We start from the raw sequence: 20,485 nt of genomic DNA on the forward strand, positions 1-20,485 counted from the left end.
CTGAGGGACTGATGACGCACAATACATCATTGGGCTGCTGTGACCAAACAAGGTTTGTGTGCTGCAGCTTCCCCCAGCATTTTGCCAGAAGTGCTGAGACCTGTCAAGGGGATGAAGAAAGATGAGTAAATGTTGGCGAGGGATGGAGGAATAGTGTTGAAACAGAGTAGATGTTGGGTAGGAGGAGAGGTCTAAAAACAGTGGCAGGGGAAGAGTTAGTAGGTGTTTCAGAAATATCTGAAAGTGAAGGGAAGATACAAGTATTTTGGTTCAGGATAAGTAGTAAGGAATGGGCTATTAGAGGGAAATGAAAATTGGGAATTAAACAGAACTGATGAAAAAGGTGAGTTTGTATTGGGAGAACAATGATGCCCCTCCCAGCGCCGGATGATGATGATGATGAAGAGAAAGCTTCATTAGGATTTAGTAAAATAAGCAATTTTGTGTCTATGCCTTTGGCTGAACCGAACTATACTTTCCAGCCTTTGTGAAATAGTCTGTCCCTAACTGTGGTCTATTGCTGAATGAGTATTATCCAATGTGTGACGAGGATTATGTCTACACTGCAGGATAGGATCCCATGGATGAGCCTTGCAGTGACACTCCATGTGTTAGGAGAACAATAGAATTGTTGTGCTGCCCCTTACCTCACTGCCAGCAGACCTGGCTTCATGAAATGACATGTGTGGCTTTATATCACTTTGAACAGCTGGGTAATCAGTGTCACAAACACACTGGAGAGTGTGTCTACCTTGATACGCACCACCAGATTCCACTGATCTGATGCTCCTATATGTGTAGGAATGGCAGAATATGATTTGCACACAATAGGCCTATGGAAATGCCATTCTGAAATTAGCAATAAATTATGTCAAGCTGTATGCATGATATATGCTCCTGGTTTGTTACATGAAACACCATCAACTTAAATTTGAGGTTGTTAAACTTAATTTAGCACCATCATATACTGTAAAAATGTAAGAAATAGCTAGTATAGTCACTCAGCTCACCATTCCAATCTCCCACCTCAGTCTCACCTCTTAACTCTTCATCATAAAGAGCAGTCTCTTTGAAGAATGGTTGTGAGAGATGCATGACAACCCCAAATACATGTAAATAAAGATTTTGGAAGTTGAGGCAGAGGGCTCTCTCCTTTTTCTATTATGGCCTCATAGCCACACTGAAACTGTCAAGTGTAATCTCTGTCTTTGTAAAAGCCTGCTTTTTCCTTAAAGATTTTCCCCGTGGCCCAATTTGATTGTTTTTCATCAAGGATAGTAATTTGAATTCGAATTTTAGAATTTCAGAAGAGTCAAAGGTTTAAAGTTGTGCCATAGCACATATATTTACAACTTAAGCCTTCTCAGAAGAGGGAAGAGGTAAAAGCAGTAAACACAGAAATTAGTCTGGACAAGTTTTTAACAACGGAATTTTATTTCAAAATATTTCCTCTGTACAAGATAATAAAAATGAAGCTTAAGTATTGAATACTTAAAACAACTATTGCTTTTGACTTATTTGCCATGAGAGGTGCTCCCTAAAACTATACAGAGAATCCTGAGCTGCCAAATGGAGGCATGACTGCAGATTATATACAAACTCCATGCCATCTACCTTGCAAAGGGAACTGTAGCAGCAAGGACACAATCCATGGATATGACCCTCCATGAACCTGACTACACACACTGGTCATGTACTCATCCTGACACCCCCATCCCATTGTTAGTGTTATTACTTCACTTGAAAACCCTAAGTGAGCTTTGTTATGTTTGGCAAACACTTCAGTCTGGCCCATAATGCAAAGAAGTTCTGAAAATCTAAACCCAGTTCATCAAAATGTGAAATTGTTTAAATGTTTGGGTTTTTTCAATGGCATATTTCAGTGCAGACATAACTCCAGGTGTGTGAACACCTCCTTTGTTTTGATGTCTATGCAATGCTTATTACTAACTAGGGTGTGATTATAACATATGTATATACATGAAATACAAAGGTTGTATGAAGACTTAGAAAAATTTTTAGTGCTCATGCTGTTAATGTAAAACAGCCCTGTAATTGTCCTCATTATGTTCATAATTCTTTAGCTGACTAAATGTCCCTTCTCACACACTTTCATTTATTCTTCTTCTCAAATATTAAGATTACCAGTTTAAAAATACAAAAACCTAGAGTATTGTGACTCAGAATCTTAATGCCTGAATTCAGTCCAGAATTTCATAGCTTGCTTGATGAGGTGTTTTTAAAATAATGGGCATTGTTGTGCTACCCTTTCTAACTAGACATATGCAGGTCCTGTGATAATTGTACTTGCTTTTTTGGCTTTTGCAAATTAACACAGATGTCTTGCTGGTTAATTTAAAGCCTTTTATCTTCCCTCCAAAATTTCTATCTTTATTGGATTCACATCTGTAGTTTTATTTAATGTGAACCAGATGTTGAAATCAAGGCAATATTGACTAGGATACTTGCACCAGAGAAGGCTTGTTACAGACAGAGTGTTGTGCCAGTTCCCTGGGTACAGTGTCAAGCAGAAATAAAGTGTGCTGCAGTTTTTTTCTGTTTGTCTAATTAGAAACAAAGCTTTCTAATCAATAACCTTCAAACTTCAAACTTCACATGCAAAGAGATATGGGTGAATGTACCAGAATTCCACAAGCTGTTGTACTTCATGCACAAAACATTGTGCTGTTAGAACTGTGGGGTTTTAATACAACAGTGTAAAAGGCACCATGGCATGGCTGCAGAATCCATGCAATGGGATGATGCTGGGAAGACAGCAGACAGCAGAGAGCAGAATGCACTCTTAGAACCAAATATCAAAGCTTGCAATGAGAGTTGAAGCTGGGAGATGTGTCGCTGTTTGACTGTTAGCGGAGTGAAGAGATGAGTCCTTTCAGAGTGCCAAAAGAACTAACTTTATTAAATAACTAACAGATTTATATACACATCAGAAGGCTATTCGGATTGGGCCAATAGTCATCCACCCCCCGGGATTGATTGGCCCAGGCGTTTGACTGCCTGTATCCAAAAGGCCATTTCAATAACATGAAACTTTATTTATAAAACACAGAAGAAGAAGAGAAAAATTCTTGTGGGAAAGGTTTCTGTGCTGCCACAGGAGATACAGCTGCTGCCATCGAGCAGCTGGTTGGTGATGCCCTGTCTCCATGAGAGACAGTAGCTCCTGACGTGGGCCAAGTTTTGAGTCAGAGGGAGCTCAGAGCTGCTGCTGCTCCAGAGATGTCAGCATCTTTCCATGCTCTCTGCAATATGTGCATGTCAGCCTTGTTTAAGATACGTCTGGTGTGTTTTAAATACTGAACTGAATTGAACATGAATACATGTTCACTTTTTTGGTCATTGTTTGGATATAAGTCACTGAGTAGAATACCTGGAAGGTATGAGATGTAGAAAGAACAGAAATCTGTGAGATAGAGGAGATAAAGATGTATTTAGTATATATTTTCCTTAGACTCTATTTTTCTGTGCAAACTCATTATTCACTTAAAAGAGAGGCACAGCCAGTCTTTCGTCCTCATGAGCTGGAACATTTTGCTCTTGCAGCATAATCAGATTTTCCAAGCAAAACTCCTGGTTATTTCAGTCACATTTATGCAGCCTTACAAGGCCTTGGCAAAATTCAAGCACTGCAAAGCATGGTAACATTTCAAATTATAAAACTTAAAATGATAATAAGTACTTAAATTTTAAAAGCCAAATTGAAAAAAATATGTTGTGTCTACAAAACATGCATATAGGTAACTGATTGCATTTTTCATGTATTGAGTGCACAGTCTAAAACAGTGGAGAGAGCACAGTGATATCCAGAATCTCAATGGATCATATTCTGCATGCTTTCATTTCCTGGCAAGTTTTGGCTTGTGTTTTGCAAGTGCAAAGGTCAAAGATCAAATTAAGATGGAAATGCTTATAATCAAATCTTTACAAAAAATTGAGTATGAATTAGAAACGTGAAATAAAAGACTAAATTTTTTTTAAAAATGTGTAGGAAATAGTGTTTTCCAACATACATTTCTTTATGCAATTGGTTGGGACTTTGTATTAAAATAACTGAATAAATAAAATAGGGTGGCACTGTATGTTTTGTAGTAAGGCATTAATTGTTGTTTCAAAACAACATGGTGAATGCAGTCCAGGATTTGGTAGGACCTTGTTTCAGTCACATGGTAAAGGCATAGTTGCAAGTTCAAAATTGCTCTCAAATTAATCCCACCTTGGTACCAGGCTCAGAATTTCTCTGTGCATCATTCCCTTTCACACCAGTTGTCCTGTCCATCCCTGACTTGTTCTGCTTAGTGTATGTATATTTCTGCTGTGCAAGATCCAAATACTAATCTGTAAACCATAATTTCCTGAGGTATAACTACATTTCTGTCATTGACTTCCTCAGTCATTCATCCTTCCCTTACCTTCCACACCTGTAAAATAGGGAGAGAGACCCATGCAGGAAGTTGCACAGTTTTGTCATAGTACTAATCACCACAGTGTCCCTATGAATGTTTATAAAGTGCTTTGAAGATGAAATTTGCCAAAGAAGCTAGGGATGATTATTATACATTAATGAATAAATTTCAACGTGTATTTGATTGCCAGGTAATTCAGAAGGGAATCACCAACCCTACCCTCTCTTCGAAGAAGAAAAGTTGACAGTCAGCTAGTTGCTAATTAGCACTCAACTGAAATGCCTCCAAAGCTGAGTGCTCCCAGTTGAGTCCTTTAAAAAGTAATCTTTCAACTAATTGAAATATGCTGAAAGTTGAGCAGTGGTGAGGTGTGTAACAGGTAAATCAGTATGGTGGAGTTGGTTATGTAGAAGGAATACTAAACGTTTCCAGGTAGGAAAAGCCAGCCAAAATGAACATTTCAGGTGAATCACTAGCCAAAACAAGCATCTCTTTCATATTCATATAGCTCTTTTCTTTCTAAGACCCAAGTTAGGGAGGAAGGATTGCTTAAAGTTTGTTGAAGCCTGGTGTTATTTCTTACTGTATTGAGGGGTAATTATAATGATTCTTGCTTTGGACCGAGATAGACTAAAGAAATTTGGAATAATGCATTGCGTAATACACTAAAGCCAAGTGACTGTGCCACATGCATTTAATTCATATTTAGCTTGTCTGTAAGGGAAACTAGTGTATCAGAAAGGGGCTCAAACGCTTCAGGCCCTTTCCTCTCTCCCTACCTGTCTGATTTTTGCTGGAGGGTCAGTCTCCCAGACCACAGTCTGCTCCTGTAACCTCCCCCACCTCTTCTTTGGAGATTTTTTTTTGGCTGTCTGCCAATGCTATAAACCGCAGCACTGTCTTCTCTGCTGCTGAAGGCTGTTTTCTTCCTCAGCCACTGGGAGATGGCTGCAAAAGGCAACTTACAGGAATTTCATCCCTTTCTTTCCCATTTAACTGCTCCAGACTCACCATCCTCAGCATCACTTCTTCATGCTTTCTTCAGCGAAAACACACTCAGCAAAACTTGCTGAGCACTTTGCGTAGAGAATCTCAGTTGCTTCTAACAGCTCTTCCCAGCATCAGTCTGCAGTGATAATCCACCCCAAACCTGAGCAGGATGTATCCCCATGCAGGAGGTGAGGGAGAGGAAACCCAATATGCAGGATGAGAAGTTGCCAAGGCAGATATGATTTATGGAAAGGGAACTCGGCTCCAAAAGAGGCTATGGGCAGGTATGTGCAATATGAAGGAAAATGGGGAGGTGGAACAAAACAAGACATAAGTCTTCTGGAAGCTGCTGGATTCTTGGAAGCAGCCTTCATGGTGTCCTCAGAGATTCAACAAAACCTAGGTATATTAAATCTCGTTGCTGTTTTACTAGTCTGGAAGATGATCTAGTTCTGTCAATGGGCAGATGTTCCTTGGTCTCCTGAAGCTGTTGCAGCCCAGAGAAGCTCCCCTGCACGTCAAGGGCTGAATATGTCACACTTGAGACCTCATTCTATCCTCCCAGCTCCCACTTCCTCTAACAGTAGTCCCTCCCACATGGTAACAAAGCACTATGTAGATACAGTGCCCAGGTGTGATGCAGGGTAGGTGGACGCTGCCCAAGTCCACTGTCTACTCAGGTGCTGCACTGACAGCACAGTGAGGAGCAAATTGAAGGCACTCATGCTGAAAGTATGAGCCTCCCGTGAGCTGAGGAGCCGGAGTGCAGCTGGGAGCTCCTACAGAGCAGTGTCCCTCTGCTTTGGCACCAAGGGAGGACACTTAAAACACACAGCACTGGCCTACCACAGCTGAACTGGAGATATGACAAGCCAGTTTGTCTGCAGTATCTCAGTGGGTTTAGGAAGCTAATCAATGTAACATCAAGATAAGATTTTCACCACATCAAGCTTGTTTCATATTTACTTCCCCTGCTCTGTCTCCTTCAGGTGCTGTGTAGGTACTGGATGAGTAAAGCAGACAGACTGCTCAGCCAGGCATGGACAGGCTCCTCAAAGAATGCTTTCAGTTGAGCATTCGTAAAGTTTCCAGACAAGATTAAATATCCATTTTGATTGAGGACAAAGACGTTGTGTACACTGAAGAACTAAAAAATATTTAAAATCCCTTATCATCAATTTGGAAGTACTTCTAACATCACTAGTGAGTGCTGGAGCTGTAACTCTAATTTACTAGGATTAAATAGGGGAAGAGAATTCCTAAAATTTTCATTTGTATTGAATTATAATTATATGTAATTTATGCAAGGTAGGTTTGAGTTTGCTAACAGGCTGAAGCATTTAAAAGATGGGAACCCTTCTTGTCGCACTATAAACTCTGAAACACAGTAGTTTTGGTTGGCCCTACTTACGGATTTAAAAAAAAATCCTTCTGGTAACAATAATCATGTCACTTATTAATGACAGAAAAGAAAAATTATCACAACAAAAATTAGAAGTAATCTACATGGAAAAAGTCTGGAAGTGTACACTGAGCTCAGTCAATATTTTTAACAATGGATTGAACAGATTTATTTGGTTTCCTGTCCACAAATTATCTGTGAAAGGGCACTGTTTTCTGGAATATATTTTTATTTCAATGTATTAATATTTAATGCCAACAAATTACTGCTTCTTGTTTTCCTATAAATTGCAAGCATCTGGTACACTGTATTCTATAGCTGTAGAAATGAATGGAAGTAACCTGAAGCCTGTCAAAATCCTGTGTTTGAGCTCTGCAATTGAGTATATATTACAGATGGCTGGGTATTGCTGTTGGTTCTTCATTGTGCATCCCAGCTTTCGATAAGCATATTTCATTTAGTCACTCTTGAGCATCTGCAGGAAAACAGTTTTGTTCTTTTACCTAAGGCCACTTCATCAGAAGTCTTCAGTGCTATCTGGCTTTTGTATAAACAAAGGATAGTTTGAAAACATAGTGTTAGTTTTTAAAAAACAAACCATGTTTACTTGAGTATTCTCTATATTCAAGTACCTGTAGTTTTCATCTCTTCATATGCTATGTGTCTTTAACTAAGATCCATCTCTCCTCTACTGTCTTTAAACAGCTACAAACCACCTTAAATGTATCCTTGTAAACCTGATTTATGACAGAGACTGAACAGTCAACACATACTAGGGATAAATACAGCAATTACACCTATTTACAGCTGTATCGCTTTTCTGCATTATTATTATTACTAAGCAGTTATTAAAAATAGTGCAGCCCTCAGAGCTGCTTGGATTGTCAGGCTGGCAAAGTGAGGGCTGTGCCTCAGCCACACGTGGTGCTCTTGGCAGTGCTGTGGTACATTGCTGTCTGTGCTGTGGTGGTGGCAGCTCGGGACCCTCCCAGTGCAGGCTGTGTGGGACCCCCTGTGCCGGGTGCTCCAGCATGGACTGATGAACAAACTGCTCTGCTTCATCCCTTCTCGCTCCCTGCTCTTGTCCTGGAAGCTTCTGCTGTTGGTTTTTGGTCCTGCTGTCATACTGCAACTTGGCTTCTCGTAGGCACTACAGGTATCACACAGGTGGGTGCAGAGACAGAGGATGTGCACCCTCCTGCTCCACCAGATCCATGCTTCCCCCTGAAATGAAGGGATATTGTCCTCCAGAGCTGCCACAGTGCGAGTCCTTGACTTGCGTGGGTCCTTCTGCTTCTGCCCAGGAGAGGGCAATCCAGCACCCAGACAGCAGCCAGATTATCCCACCCCTCCTCTGGGGTGCCGAGGGGCTGTGTGGAGGTTAGTGCCTTGCCAGAGGGACCCAAACCATGGCTCTGTGCCCGGCGGTGGGGTCTGATGGCACACTCCTGCACAGATGGGAATCACAAACCTCTGTCCCAGCCCCTCTCTGCTCTGGTGTCTTGTTTCCTGTTCATGTGCAGCAGCCAGGCAGGGTTGGGGTGCCATCGCAGTGTGCAGGTTTGGGGACTGGGGAACCAAGGATGTGTCCCAGTCCTTCCTTTCTGGCCTCCAAGTGCTGGAGTAAGCCTCACCACCTTGAGGTGCAGCAGTATTTGCATGCATACACCCACGTAAGGAGCTCTGCACACAATGTTTCCTCATCTGCTGGTAGCCATGCATATGCACAGGCATAGGAATAGACTCATTTTCAGATTTGGGAAGACTCGTCTCTTCCTCTTGTTTTCCTCCACCTCTTTTTTTGCCTCTGCTCACAATAAACTTGTTTTCCAGATTAAGGAATTTATTGACTGTCCTAAATCTTGGGTCAGATATTTGCCTTCAACCCCTTGGGTAGCAGCTTGATGCCAGTGGTGCAGGGGGTTTGGAGCTGCCCAGGTGATGGGGCTGGCTGCACACCCCCTAACCCACGCCCCCGGAGCACACACAAAACTTAAAAGGCAGCAGATCCAAATGGGAATCGAGATGACATTGTCAGGATCCCTGTAACTTTATGTTTCTTTGATTCTGCCTTCTGTTTTACTGTTCTGCACATCACACTAGTCTAGATGATAACAGGCAACTGGAAGAGCTGCCGGAGCCTGTAATTAGCAGGCTCCTACCCTGGGACTTGGTTCTTGCTGGTGGGCTGTAGGTGTGGGATAATTTGCCAGTTAATCAATGGGAATTATTAAAATATCACTGCATATTTTTGCTTTGTGCTAGACCCATACACATAAGCTCTTATAAGGGGGTTGAGGGGAGTATCCGGGGCTCCAAATCATGAAAGCAAATCCTACTCCTCCTTCCTTTCCCCCCACCTCACCCAAAATAAAAATACTAATATAATTGCCATGTTTAACTTCAGTGAAACAGTGAATTTTAGCTTAATGAAAAAGGCCTTGAAACAGAAATAGCTTTCAAGCTATGCAAAATCCCACCATTTTAATTACAGAAAACAGTGTTTCCCTTCTTGGGCAAATATGTTTTACTTTGGCTATGCTTTGCAAAGGAAGTAAAATCCATAACTTTGTAGATTCCTGGTTGGGTTTTCTGGACATTTTTTAAAGTATGCCGTACTTTGGTTATAAAAATAGTGTTTACTAGTGCTGTAACTCTAATTTTTCTGGTCATTTTGGTTTTAGGTTTTAAGGTGGCCCTGTTGGGATCTGTTAGAGTACAAGGTGGATGCAGAGAAGTTTTATTCTAGGTGTGTAGACATGTTACATGCTTCTCATGGGGCCAGCGAACCCTGGCAGAGCAGTGCCACAGTCACTGCAGCACTATTGAGCCAAACGTTGCACATGCTGTTTATTAAACTCAGTGACTCCAGTAATGGTACTGGACTGGCAGCCTAGTATTGCTACATAGATGGGGTGCTCTTGAAAAGAGAAGTGGCATTCCTCATGTATTATCCGTTGTCTCTGTGTTTAGTGACAGAAGCTGTGGGAAGTCTATAAAAACAGCTCAATACGTCACTTCTTATGGAAACTGTTATTCCATAAGAGCATACAGAAATAGTTTTGCTAAACAACTACTGGTAGGGCAAAGATAAATTATGATCCCGATCAGCGGTCAGTAGAATATAAAGTATGAACTTTCATATTTTATGCTGAAAAGAGAGGTCAGACTTTCCAGAATTAGCCACACGCCAGTGAAAACTAGACTTTTTCACATATGTCTTAAAATATTCCCACATTCAGTCAGATTTGAATTAAATTTTTGACAGTGGGTAAAGCCATATCATGCTCAAATATTTTTTGGGATTATTACAAAAATTTAGAAAAAGTAATGGCGCGTGCCTTGATTTCCCCATCTGTGAAATGGGCGATCCTGCAGCGTTCATGCAGAGCACCCTGACTGAGAACCGTTGTGGCTGCAGCTGATTGTTATTCTCTTAATCATATTAGTTAACTAAATCTGTTCCTAGAGTGGTTCCATTTGCTTGAATGAATTTACATGAGAGATTAATTCAGCGCTGTTTATTGTTGTTTTTACATTTATTCAGTACTGTAAATAATGCCTGATACTCTACAGCTGTGTATGAGGACACAGTCTGTGCTTCGAGGACTTTTTCGTACAGGTAATTTGAAGGCTCCCCTCGTAAACCTTGCACTTTCCCATTGAGCGGATGAGCCCATCTTGTTTATTCTATATTTCGAGGACTTTTCGTTCACGTGGTGTCCGCTCCCAGCACTTTCCCTCAAGTATGATTCAACAGATAAAGTTCATCCCTCACCTCCAAAGGGTGATCTCCTCCCTCGGAACCCCCCTCCCCAATGTTAGATATTCACTGGCAACGCTCTCTAACCGCTCCTGGATTTATGCCCAGCAATGATCCTAAAAACTGGGAGCAGTCTCCCACCTAGCTGCCGACGCCTTTACGCCGGACAGCGGCGTCTAAAATGACGCATTCGTGCAGGGCTGACCCCCGCCAAAGAGCATGCCGCCGCTTGTCCGGGGGTCCCGCTCTGCCACCCGCCCCTCGCTGCTTCCCCATTTTCCAGGAGGTTTCTGCGGCTGGCATCCGAGCGCTCTCCATTGTGTGCAGAGTGGCGTGCGGGGTTATTTCTTTGTGCCGGCCGCCCTCCCCGCCGTGCCCCGGGCAGCACGGAGGGGCAGCACGGAGCGGAGCGGCAGCCCCGGGCGGGCAGCGGCAGCCGCCGGGCGCGGGGGAAGCGCGGGCTGCCCGCGGCGGGATGGCCGTGGCCTGTGTTTATGTATTTTGTAGTAATCACATTTGTGACATTACCCGCGGGGTGATTGGCTCAGGCAGCTTTTAAACCACCTATATGCTAACGAGCCCGCCGTGGCTGGGGCGGGGGCCTGCGGGGGACAGCGAACCCCAACCCGCACCTCTGCCAGGCGGGGAGGGGAGCGGGGGGATGGCATTTCTGAACTAGTCGGCGGCGCGGACAGGAAATGACCCCTCCAGAAACTGCTGCTTTAAAACCGAGCGGCGGTGCCTGAAGCTATCCAGCCTCCCTCTCGGTGTCTGGAGCTGTGCGCTCCCGCTCCCCCCACCCCCCGCCCGTCTCCGCCGAGCGGGCTCCCACAGCAGTCCCCAGCCAGTGCGTGCAGCCTGGATGTGTGTGTGTGTGTGCGCGCCGCTACTTTGTACTGTGAAGAACACACAGCCCATGTGCTCTGTATGGATGTTGATGATACTCTGTGTAGCTTGAATCTCTGCAAGCAGGCAAGATGTCCAGCACACCACATGACCCTTTCTATTCTTCTCCTTTTGGCCCATTTTATAGGAGACACACACCATACATGGTGCAACCAGAGTACCGAATATATGAAATGAACAAGAGGCTGCAGTCGCGGACGGAGGTAAGTCCACCAGCCTTGTTTTCCTGTGCATGGACCGTGGTAGGTTTCAGCCCGAATTCCAGCTGAAGCGTCCCACTAGACAGTACAGTATATGCAGGCATGAACCCTAATTAATTTAGTAGTTTAATTGGGTAATCCCTCATTATGTTTCCACGCAGAGCAACTCTTTGAGGAGATACCAGTTTAGGCTGAAATCATGAAATTACAGTACAGCACTTCAGGCTTGATTATAACGCCGGTCTCAGGAAATTTCCTTGCCTTAGTACGTTGTTTGCTCAGGATCTGTCCTGCTGGCATTTGCAGCTATAATATTGCAAAGTATTGCTTTGGCTTTTGCACAAAATTAATTCTGGAATGTTGCAGGTTTAGGGGAAGAGATTAACATTTCTCTGGTTTTGTTTTGTAAACTCGTTAAAATGAAAAATGGATGATAACTGAAAACAGGAGCAGAGTTTTAAAAACTTATTCCTAGGCTACTCTTAACACGTTTGGGACAACTGACAAGAGAAATTCGTGTTTACATTTGGAATGCTGTTGCTTTTAGCAAGAGAGATGGTCAGTTCACCACTTTATCATATAGCTGTCAAAAGTACCCAGTAATGTAAACTACATTCACTGTTGATTATGCTTTGTATAATGTGTTAGTGGTTTATACACGCTGGCTTCAAAATCCAGATCAGCCACTGCAAAGAATATACTGAATGGGAGGGGAAAATACTTTTGTCATTTAAAGAAAAAAAATTGTGGATTCTGCATCTTGTTATTTACGTGGTTAAATAAAGCACATTTTTCAAGCATGCTGAAGTGAAAGTGAATCAGGCTGCATTTCTGTCCATGTGTCTGTGTTTGTGCAGCAAATATTCTTGCTGTTGCAATTTTTCATAGTAGTTTATTAGTGGTGCCCTGAAAAGACTTTTAAAAAGTCTGAATCTTTTATAGTAAACAGCTTTATATAGTGCCAGATATCTGCCAGGTTTGTGCCACAGAGAGTGGTGAAGTATCTCAGGTTGGTCTGTTTGTTGTATTGTGATTCTTTAAGATAACATGAAGTTATAATAAAATAAAACACACATGCCTGAATTGTCAGCTAAGCCATGGAGAATCTGTGACGTTTAATGTATATGATACAGCTAACGAGATGTGACCTGCTTTCTGATTGGGTACCGCCACGGGGTAACTGCTTTTCTATCCCTGTTACCACTGCCAGCCTTGAAACGTTGCTGGGGAGTCGTTGGTAATACACTTTGTGCTGGCTAAAAACTCCAAGCAGCTCTTTGCTCCCAAAATCATGGCAAGTGTTTGTCAGTTTTGCCCCAAGTTGTTGGTTGCAGAGGGTCGCTGCCATTTAGAATGAGGGAGTTTGTTGGGTTTGTTTGCTGCTGCTTATTTGTGTCTTGCAACTCTGTTCCTTGCATTCCTGTACATATTCATGTAATAATTTCTAGGCTTTTTCAGGTGAAAAGAGAAAATATGTATCACTGAGGTATTTCTTCGGGGTTTTATATACAACCTGCTCTAAAAGCTGTTAGTGATAACTTAGCCTTTTTACATATTTTACTGGTACTTTTAGTAATTGCACAGTTCCTGATTGTAGCTCCTTTATGAATATTACACTAGAAGAGTTTTTGAGGGACTTGTGAAACAACTTTACCCTCCTTCGTTGCTGAGGAGTGCTGAATTAAACTTCAGTGTGTTTAATTGCAATTTTTGCTGCGCAAATTCAGATGAATTGTTGTGGGCAAGAAGCAATAACCCACTCTTCCTTGCTAGGACTGCCTTGCTCGGTTTCATCAGCATTTTACTTTGACAGACAATGTTTAGTTAATGAAGGCCTTATGTTCCAGCATGTCTTTCATTTGCTCAGAATAAAAATTCTTTTGCTTTGTGATTGTGCAGTGTTTACATTCCGGTTCTCTGTTGTTTTAGTTTATGAACTCTGTGCTGTAAGCATTGTTGTTCATTGAAATGTGTTTTCTAGCTAACTTCAGTTCATCTCATTCATCCTCCAAATAAAACATCTCCTTAATATAAAAAAAAACAAAACAAGAAAAAAAAACTAGTTTCCTGGGATGCTAGAGTGACTAGGTGTGGGCAGTCTGTCAAGAATAATGCTGGTTTCTTGGGCAGGTCAGAAGTGGAAGTTTCACATTAATTTTATACACTTCCAAGCATGTTTGGGATCGTAGCTGAAGGCTTCTTGAGCATGTATAACTAGCTCCAAATTTTTTGAATCTGGAGCCCTGTATGTCATGGAAGGAATGTGCTTGTGCTCTGGGTGATAGAGGCTTACTGCATGAACGTTTCTCTTCAGGCAGTCTTTGGAATAATGTAGGCTCTGGTCTCTGAAGGAGGCTGCTTGTGCTATGTGAGCCCCAGGGGGTAGGTGAGCACAGGCAAAGGAGCTTAAGGCGAAAGGAATTACAAAGAAACTCTCCAAAAGACTGGGGGTAGCAAGCTGGCAGATTCCACATGGACCCAACTTGTGCAGAGAGGCAGTGGCAAATGAGGATGCATTAAAAAAATGGGAAACTACAGCTGTTATCCTAAGTGTATCCATAGAAAGCCTTTGGGATTTTCCCGGTTTTATAAAAAATAAATTTTTTTCAATAACTATGTAAAGCCAGATTCTCTACTGTCCCTTGCAGTGGTGGAAGTTCCAAGGCAGAGCAAAACATACATAATTTAATTAAGTTGTACAGAGGACGGATGGAGAGCCTATGGAAGGAGTGTCTGTATGTCATGTCTATCTGTTTTCTCCTCTCCCTTCCCTTTGTAGTGAATTCCTGTAACAGTTCTCCAAAGCTTGCAGGGTGAGAAATGATTAAAAAAAAAAAAGAAAAAAAAAAGAGCAGTGGGCTGGTAGAAACACCATTGGGGAATCCACCAGTAAATGCCATTTCTGCTCCTGCTCTCCCAGCAGCAGGGTCGATGGTATATTGGGGGAGGTAAGAGTGTCCTCAAAACAACTCAGTGCTTGGGAACCCTTCTTGAGAAATCCACTCCTTCCACTCTGGTTTGTCAGCATTGGGTGGAAGGGAATAACAGTCAGTGTGAAGGATGTGCTCTGTGTATCAAGCAGATGAAGTACAGAGTGATAAAGAAAGGTCATTTAGATGCAGCATAGCTATCTTTGTTGTTCTTGTTTTCTTTAGGAAGAAATGGAAGTCATGAAAGTAAAGAATTAGCAGCTTTACCCTGGGCTAGATGTACAAAGTTTTGCTCTCCAAACTTACAACTTTATGGGCTCCTCCGACAGAACCTACAACTGCCTTTTTAAATTCAGGGTCAGTCTTAGGCGAAGAATTCCAATCACACCCAGGCAGGGGGTGGTTTTATGATGTAAGTACTGGCAAAAGTCCACCACCTAGCTAATTCTTATGTGATCTAAAGTAAATTAGGGAGCCTGAGTTACTAAACAGTGTACAGGAACACCTTACCTTCCTTAGAAGTTGTTCAAAGAAATCTAATGTGGTACTTCTTTCTAAATTAATACTTGCTTTCTTAATAAAACTTGTGGAGCATCCAGTGTCATTTTGTAATGCATCAACAATTCCTATTTAAAGAAGTAAAATGAATATTTAAATGTTTAATAATCTCTGGCAGATATAAAGATAAATCTTGCTTATTTCTCCCATAGTTGATTAACTTCTGGTTAAACAAAATGCAGCTGTTTCCTTGCTCTGTGTGTGGTTTTCAGGATTTTATTACCATTCACTCATACTCAGTTTATCTTAATATTTTTATATCTGTGTTAGTTTAACATTTCAGTAAAGGAATCCTGTTGTGGCATAATCAGCAGTTTCTGAAGTTCAAGGTAGCAATACACAACATAGGTAAATGTCTGTTTTTCATAAAACTTGATGTTTTAAAAGGCACCTCTTTTCCTCTTTGATCTTGTAAATCCTTTTCTGTTCTAATTTTTAATAATTTCAAATTGCTCACACTTAAAAGAAGAAAAGGTGATTATATCTTGTATATAATTATTCAGTAACATTGCAGTGTGCTGTGAATAGATCACTTAAAGTTGCTGACAGTTTAAAGTTTGAGGCGTTGCTTTATTGTCAGTAATCAAAGAAATGTATCAAGCCTTTCGCTTGTTTGTTTAGTCCCCTGTATTGTTAGAACTTTTGTGTATCACAATATATCAAATTCACCTGTATCTCTCTCTGCACTACAAGAGATTATGCTTTACACCCCCACCAGATGCAAAACACAGCTTTCCCTCTGGCTAAGAGAGCAGTGTTTTAAGGGTGACTAGAGACCTTGATTAGTAGCATATTTGTTTTAAAGACAATCAGCTTAATCAAATGATATTAAACTCCTATTAAAATGTCTAGTGAATTTAACAAAGGTTTTGTATTGGAAAAATATATAAAGAAAATTAAAAGGAAAATAAAGGAGGGTGTTCTGATTATTTAAAACCTACCAAATGAACTGGAAGCTTACACAGACATCCATACACAACCAAATATTTAAAGCAAATCAAAGGAAAACAAATTCTCTGCAGTTTAATGAAAGTCTCTTATTTTACTTCCTCACATTGCTATCTGATGAAATAATCTTCTTCTTCCTGATGCATTTTTAATAGATTAGTCATAAAAATCTGTTGTGACATCACATTTGTTAGCCTAGCAACTTAGTATGGCAAACAGATCTCTCGTTTTGTGTACATAAGTCTGAGTTTGTCCAATGAGTTTGTTTTGTTGAGGGAAAACACATAAACTTCTGTCTCAAAGTATTTTTCAGGAAATATTCTTTCACCCACAAATACACTAATACTTAGCAATTCTAGGAACATGAGTAAAGTATTTTGAGAGTACTTATGAACCATGCTTTGCTGAAACTAAAAGGTCAGTTTTAAAAGAAACCCCTTGAATGCCTTTAGGCAGACACTGACTTCAGAATGGATCCAAGGCTCTTTTTACTGATTGTCTTTTATTTCATACAGGGTTTTCATCCGTTAAAAAAAAAAAAATTCAGTTGCAGCTGTTTTCAATTAAAATTGTTACAAACTAACAATTCTTATGAGGCCAGGGGAGAAAAAAAGACTCTACTTCCTTTACATGTTGATCCTTAGCTTACCATGTCTTGCTGCTCCTGCCCATCCCCCCTCCCCCCCCCAAAAAAAGTCATATAGTAGAATGGAAACTGCAAGCATGCTGCTTTTGGGGTAGGAGCTGGTGAGCATGGAAAAAGAGTTCAGCAAAAATGTAATTAAGGGTCTCCCCTGCAATCACTCTGATGCTTACTAGATCATTTTCTATAAAGAAATGTTTTCAACTCTTCTCTTTTTCATTCTTTTCTCTTTAAGCCATAAATCCACTTAGAAAGCCCCTTTAACTTTGTCTTTCCCTGATGTAAACAAGATTTACTATGCAGATCCAGTCTCAAAAATAGAAGCTGTTGGTTAGTGGAAAAGAACAAAATAGAGATCATAACAAGAATCTGGTCCTGTGCTCTTATTTAAGCTGGAGTTTTGCCTGCAGTAAGATTGCAAGAGCAGATAAAAAAGAAAATAATTTGGGTTTGGTGTATATACTTTCTTTGTTTACAAAAGGGTAAGGTTGCTAAACTCTTTGCAATGTATTTTAGCTGGACTTCTTACTTCGAGTCGTATTTTTTTGCATCTCTTTGCCAGAAGTTGCGTATCTACTATAAACAGGCGTTCCAACCATGCTGGTACTTTGTTCAGTTGTTTCCTCCACAAGATGAGCCTTCTTTCCTGCACTGTTCTGTGTAAACAGGTCAGGATAGATCCTCAATTTTGCTGGGTGCTCTTTTCCAAAATTCATTGCTGGGCTACTTGATGCCTTAGAGCCTAGCAGGAGTGAGGTTGCCCTGAAGAGGCTGATGATTAGTCAGTCTCTAAAAAAGACTTTAGTAGGGCAGGACCTGTTGGCCAGGTCTCAATGGTCTTATTTATTAGACAAAAATAGTAGTGAAAAAAATATCCCCAAACCCCTGGCTAAAATTTTCACCCTAGGCGTGCATCTTTCTTTTCCCTGATACATTCTCTCTGTGTTTGGATACTGTCAAAATTTCAGAGAGAAAGCACTTCATGGTCAGAATACTGTTCCTATCACATGGTGGTTGACAGCCATGCCCTACTCAACTAAAGCCTGTAAATTATTGATCTAAGATGAATAGTCCACTTGGTACTTCTGAGGTAATGGGGAATCAACTAGACCCGCCTGCAGAACGTAAACTTCAGTACGGGAACCGCTGATGCTTCTGGAAACAACTCCAGCACTTTCATGCCTTTAAAGGTTAGTGAGAAACCAACTTCCCTGGAGAAATGAAACCTTTTCAGAACTAAACATGAAGTAGAATTTAGTGTGTTTCTAAACGTATCACCTCCTCAGGATTCAAGAGTTGTTGGTAGTGTGGAGTCTTTGCAAGGGCCATACATTTTACAGGAACCAGCTGTTGTCTCCATGAGACTTAGCTTCCCTTGGTACCACCTTGAACTTTCTACAGCATTGTCAAGAAGGCATACCCATGTTGAAGCTTCTGGCCAGGGGGTGTTCCCATCCTCAGGATACAGACTTGAATTACAGACTCATAGAATGGTTTGGGTTGAAGCATGAGACTTGAGCACAGCAGATTACTTCTTCATAAAGAACTCTGATAACTACAGCTAAAATATAAGTATCACACTAGAACTTGTCTCTAAGGTTTTCTGTTGTCAATATTCACATTCAGGTGCTTGTCCAGAGCAGAACGGCAAACTCAGAACTGAGGCAGTAAAGCCACAGCTTTACGCAGGTTTCTAAATGTACTTAAAATCTACTGTGTGGTCAGCTGCAAACCAAATAGGTAGGTCTTTGCATCCTTCAGAACACCTAAGGAATTAGAACATTGCTGTAACTCTGTCACATGTTATCTGCAATACCTGTTGATATCCATCTTCCCTGATTCTAAGCTTGCCAAATCTAGTTAGCTGAGCAGGAGTGCAATTTGCATGTGTTTTTAAAAAAGGGGAGGGGGAAATCTAATCTCTGGGTATAGTATCAGATTACTCATATAAAGCAGATTCAGTGTCTGTCTAGATCCTGTGCATTTTACCCAACTGCTAGCTGCAGACTAGAACAGCCAAAAGAATTGCAATGTCTAGTTGGATGACCTTATCTGTTGCATTCAAAGGACAAAGGAAACATTATGTGTGTATAAAAGTGATCATATTTGGAACCCTCTGATTAAAGCAGACTCGAGAATGGATTGAATCATAGATCCACTTTGCTTATTCTTGAAAAACTAGATACCTGAAAAAAACAACCTGACTGTGTTTGAGTATTATTATATGCATTCTTACATCACATGTGCAGTGGACTATTTTTACTTTCCTTTTGGACTTTCAAGCATTTGGTTTTTCCTAAATACATTTTCATTAGCTTATTTTCTAAAGTAGTGAATTGAGAAAATTATGACTTTACCCACATTGTGCATTTGAAGTCTTTTATGTACCTCATTGTGATTTTTGTTCCAGTTGTGTAGTTTTGCCTCAGCCATTAGCAGATTTTATCAGACAAATAGCTGCCATCTGTCCTAGAGCAGGTTACAAAGAGATTTCTGACATATTAATAACTACATTATACAAAAAAGAAATATTCTAAATCTTTAAATACAGTAGTTACATGGAGAGAGGGAAATGCTCAGAAAACAGGAAAGTAAATAGAGTGAAACTTTTTCATTTTATTTCTTTTTATGCTGAAGCACCTTCAGCATACTTCATCCCTTAGGAAGGCAGTCAGCCGCACTAACATTCCTAATCATCTTCTAGTCCATGCTAGACATACTACAAGGTGAGTTTGCCAAGGCAGGCATAACACCTGCTTTACCTCTAGGTTTGCAACCAGGATCGTATTTTATGGGTGGAAAAAGGGAATATGAAATGCATCACACCTAGAATGCTATGTTTTCTTCCAGCAGTTTGCAAAAGTCTCATGCATGGGTCATTTGGCAGTGGAGAAAGGCTTACAGCTGTCTGTTTTACTCCTCCGCATTCTGATAGTAACTTGCCTTTTCACATTAATGTCACTCACCATCTTCCATTATTCTTGTAGCCGGTTTAAGTACCAAAAATGTTTTCATGTTATTCTATTTTGCATCATAATAATGAAAACTGCCATTAAATAGTTCCTTTAGAGCAAACGAAAATAATTCGTGTTCGGCATGTTGCAAGAGGAACCTCCTTCCTTTTGGCACTTATTTCTCCACCTTTTTTCTCCACACCAAGATGTTGAAAACATTCACAGAATATGGATTTGAGATGTTCTTTTGCAACCATACCTTTTGCTGTAGTGGATGAAAACAATACAATAGCTCTATCACTTCTACCTAGACTTAATCACTGGAGTATCAGTTAACCCTTGGGGTAATTAGGTAATAATGTTGTTGATGTGATTTGGAGTATCATTTTAAGCAATTAGAAGTTCAGATATAATGTGATGCAATTATGCATTATATAGTGCATCTATCCATTTTACACAGCAAAAATTAACATATGTTTTTTTTGGGAAGCTTGGCATTTTGCACTGACTGGGGTTCTGCTTGTATTTATGAACAGCATGCCTGTAAACTGTGGTAATAACTCTTTGAAGGCCACACCTATGCACACTGCTGATTATGTTAAATAGCATAGGCCCATTTTAATGAATGTGTTGGCATGAATAATGGGACATGAAAAGCCAACACACTGGGTAAACGTTCATTACCTGAGTGCAACAAATACTACATGAAAAATTTCCGTGACAATTCACTTGAGTTTAGCAGTGAATTTGCTTTGGCTATGTTCATG

General features: G+C 40.8%; 1 protein-coding gene across 10 annotated transcripts in view; it reads left to right on the forward strand.

The window, feature by feature from the left end:
• Positions 1-11,193: 11,193 nt before the first annotated feature.
• LDB2 (LIM domain binding 2) overlaps positions 11,194-20,485 on the forward strand; it is a 214,913-nt gene continuing 205,621 nt past the window's right edge. For 2 of the 10 annotated variants that reach the window (XM_085059287.1, XM_085059289.1), the window contains exon 1: positions 11,197-11,688. In XM_085059287.1, coding sequence (XP_084915413.1) covers positions 11,557-11,688 — 132 coding nt within the window. In that variant the 5' untranslated portion in view covers positions 11,197-11,556. Of the gene's footprint in view, positions 11,689-20,485 lie in introns of all 10 variants that reach the window. The other 8 variants (XM_085059285.1, XM_085059286.1, XM_085059288.1 and 5 more) reach the window with 8 other exon arrangements.

The sequence above is a fragment of the Lichenostomus cassidix genome, chromosome 4 (assembly GCF_008360975.1).
Source record: "Lichenostomus cassidix isolate B80296 chromosome 4, HeHo_3.0, whole genome shotgun sequence".
Lineage (NCBI taxonomy): Eukaryota > Metazoa > Chordata > Aves > Passeriformes > Meliphagidae > Lichenostomus > Lichenostomus cassidix.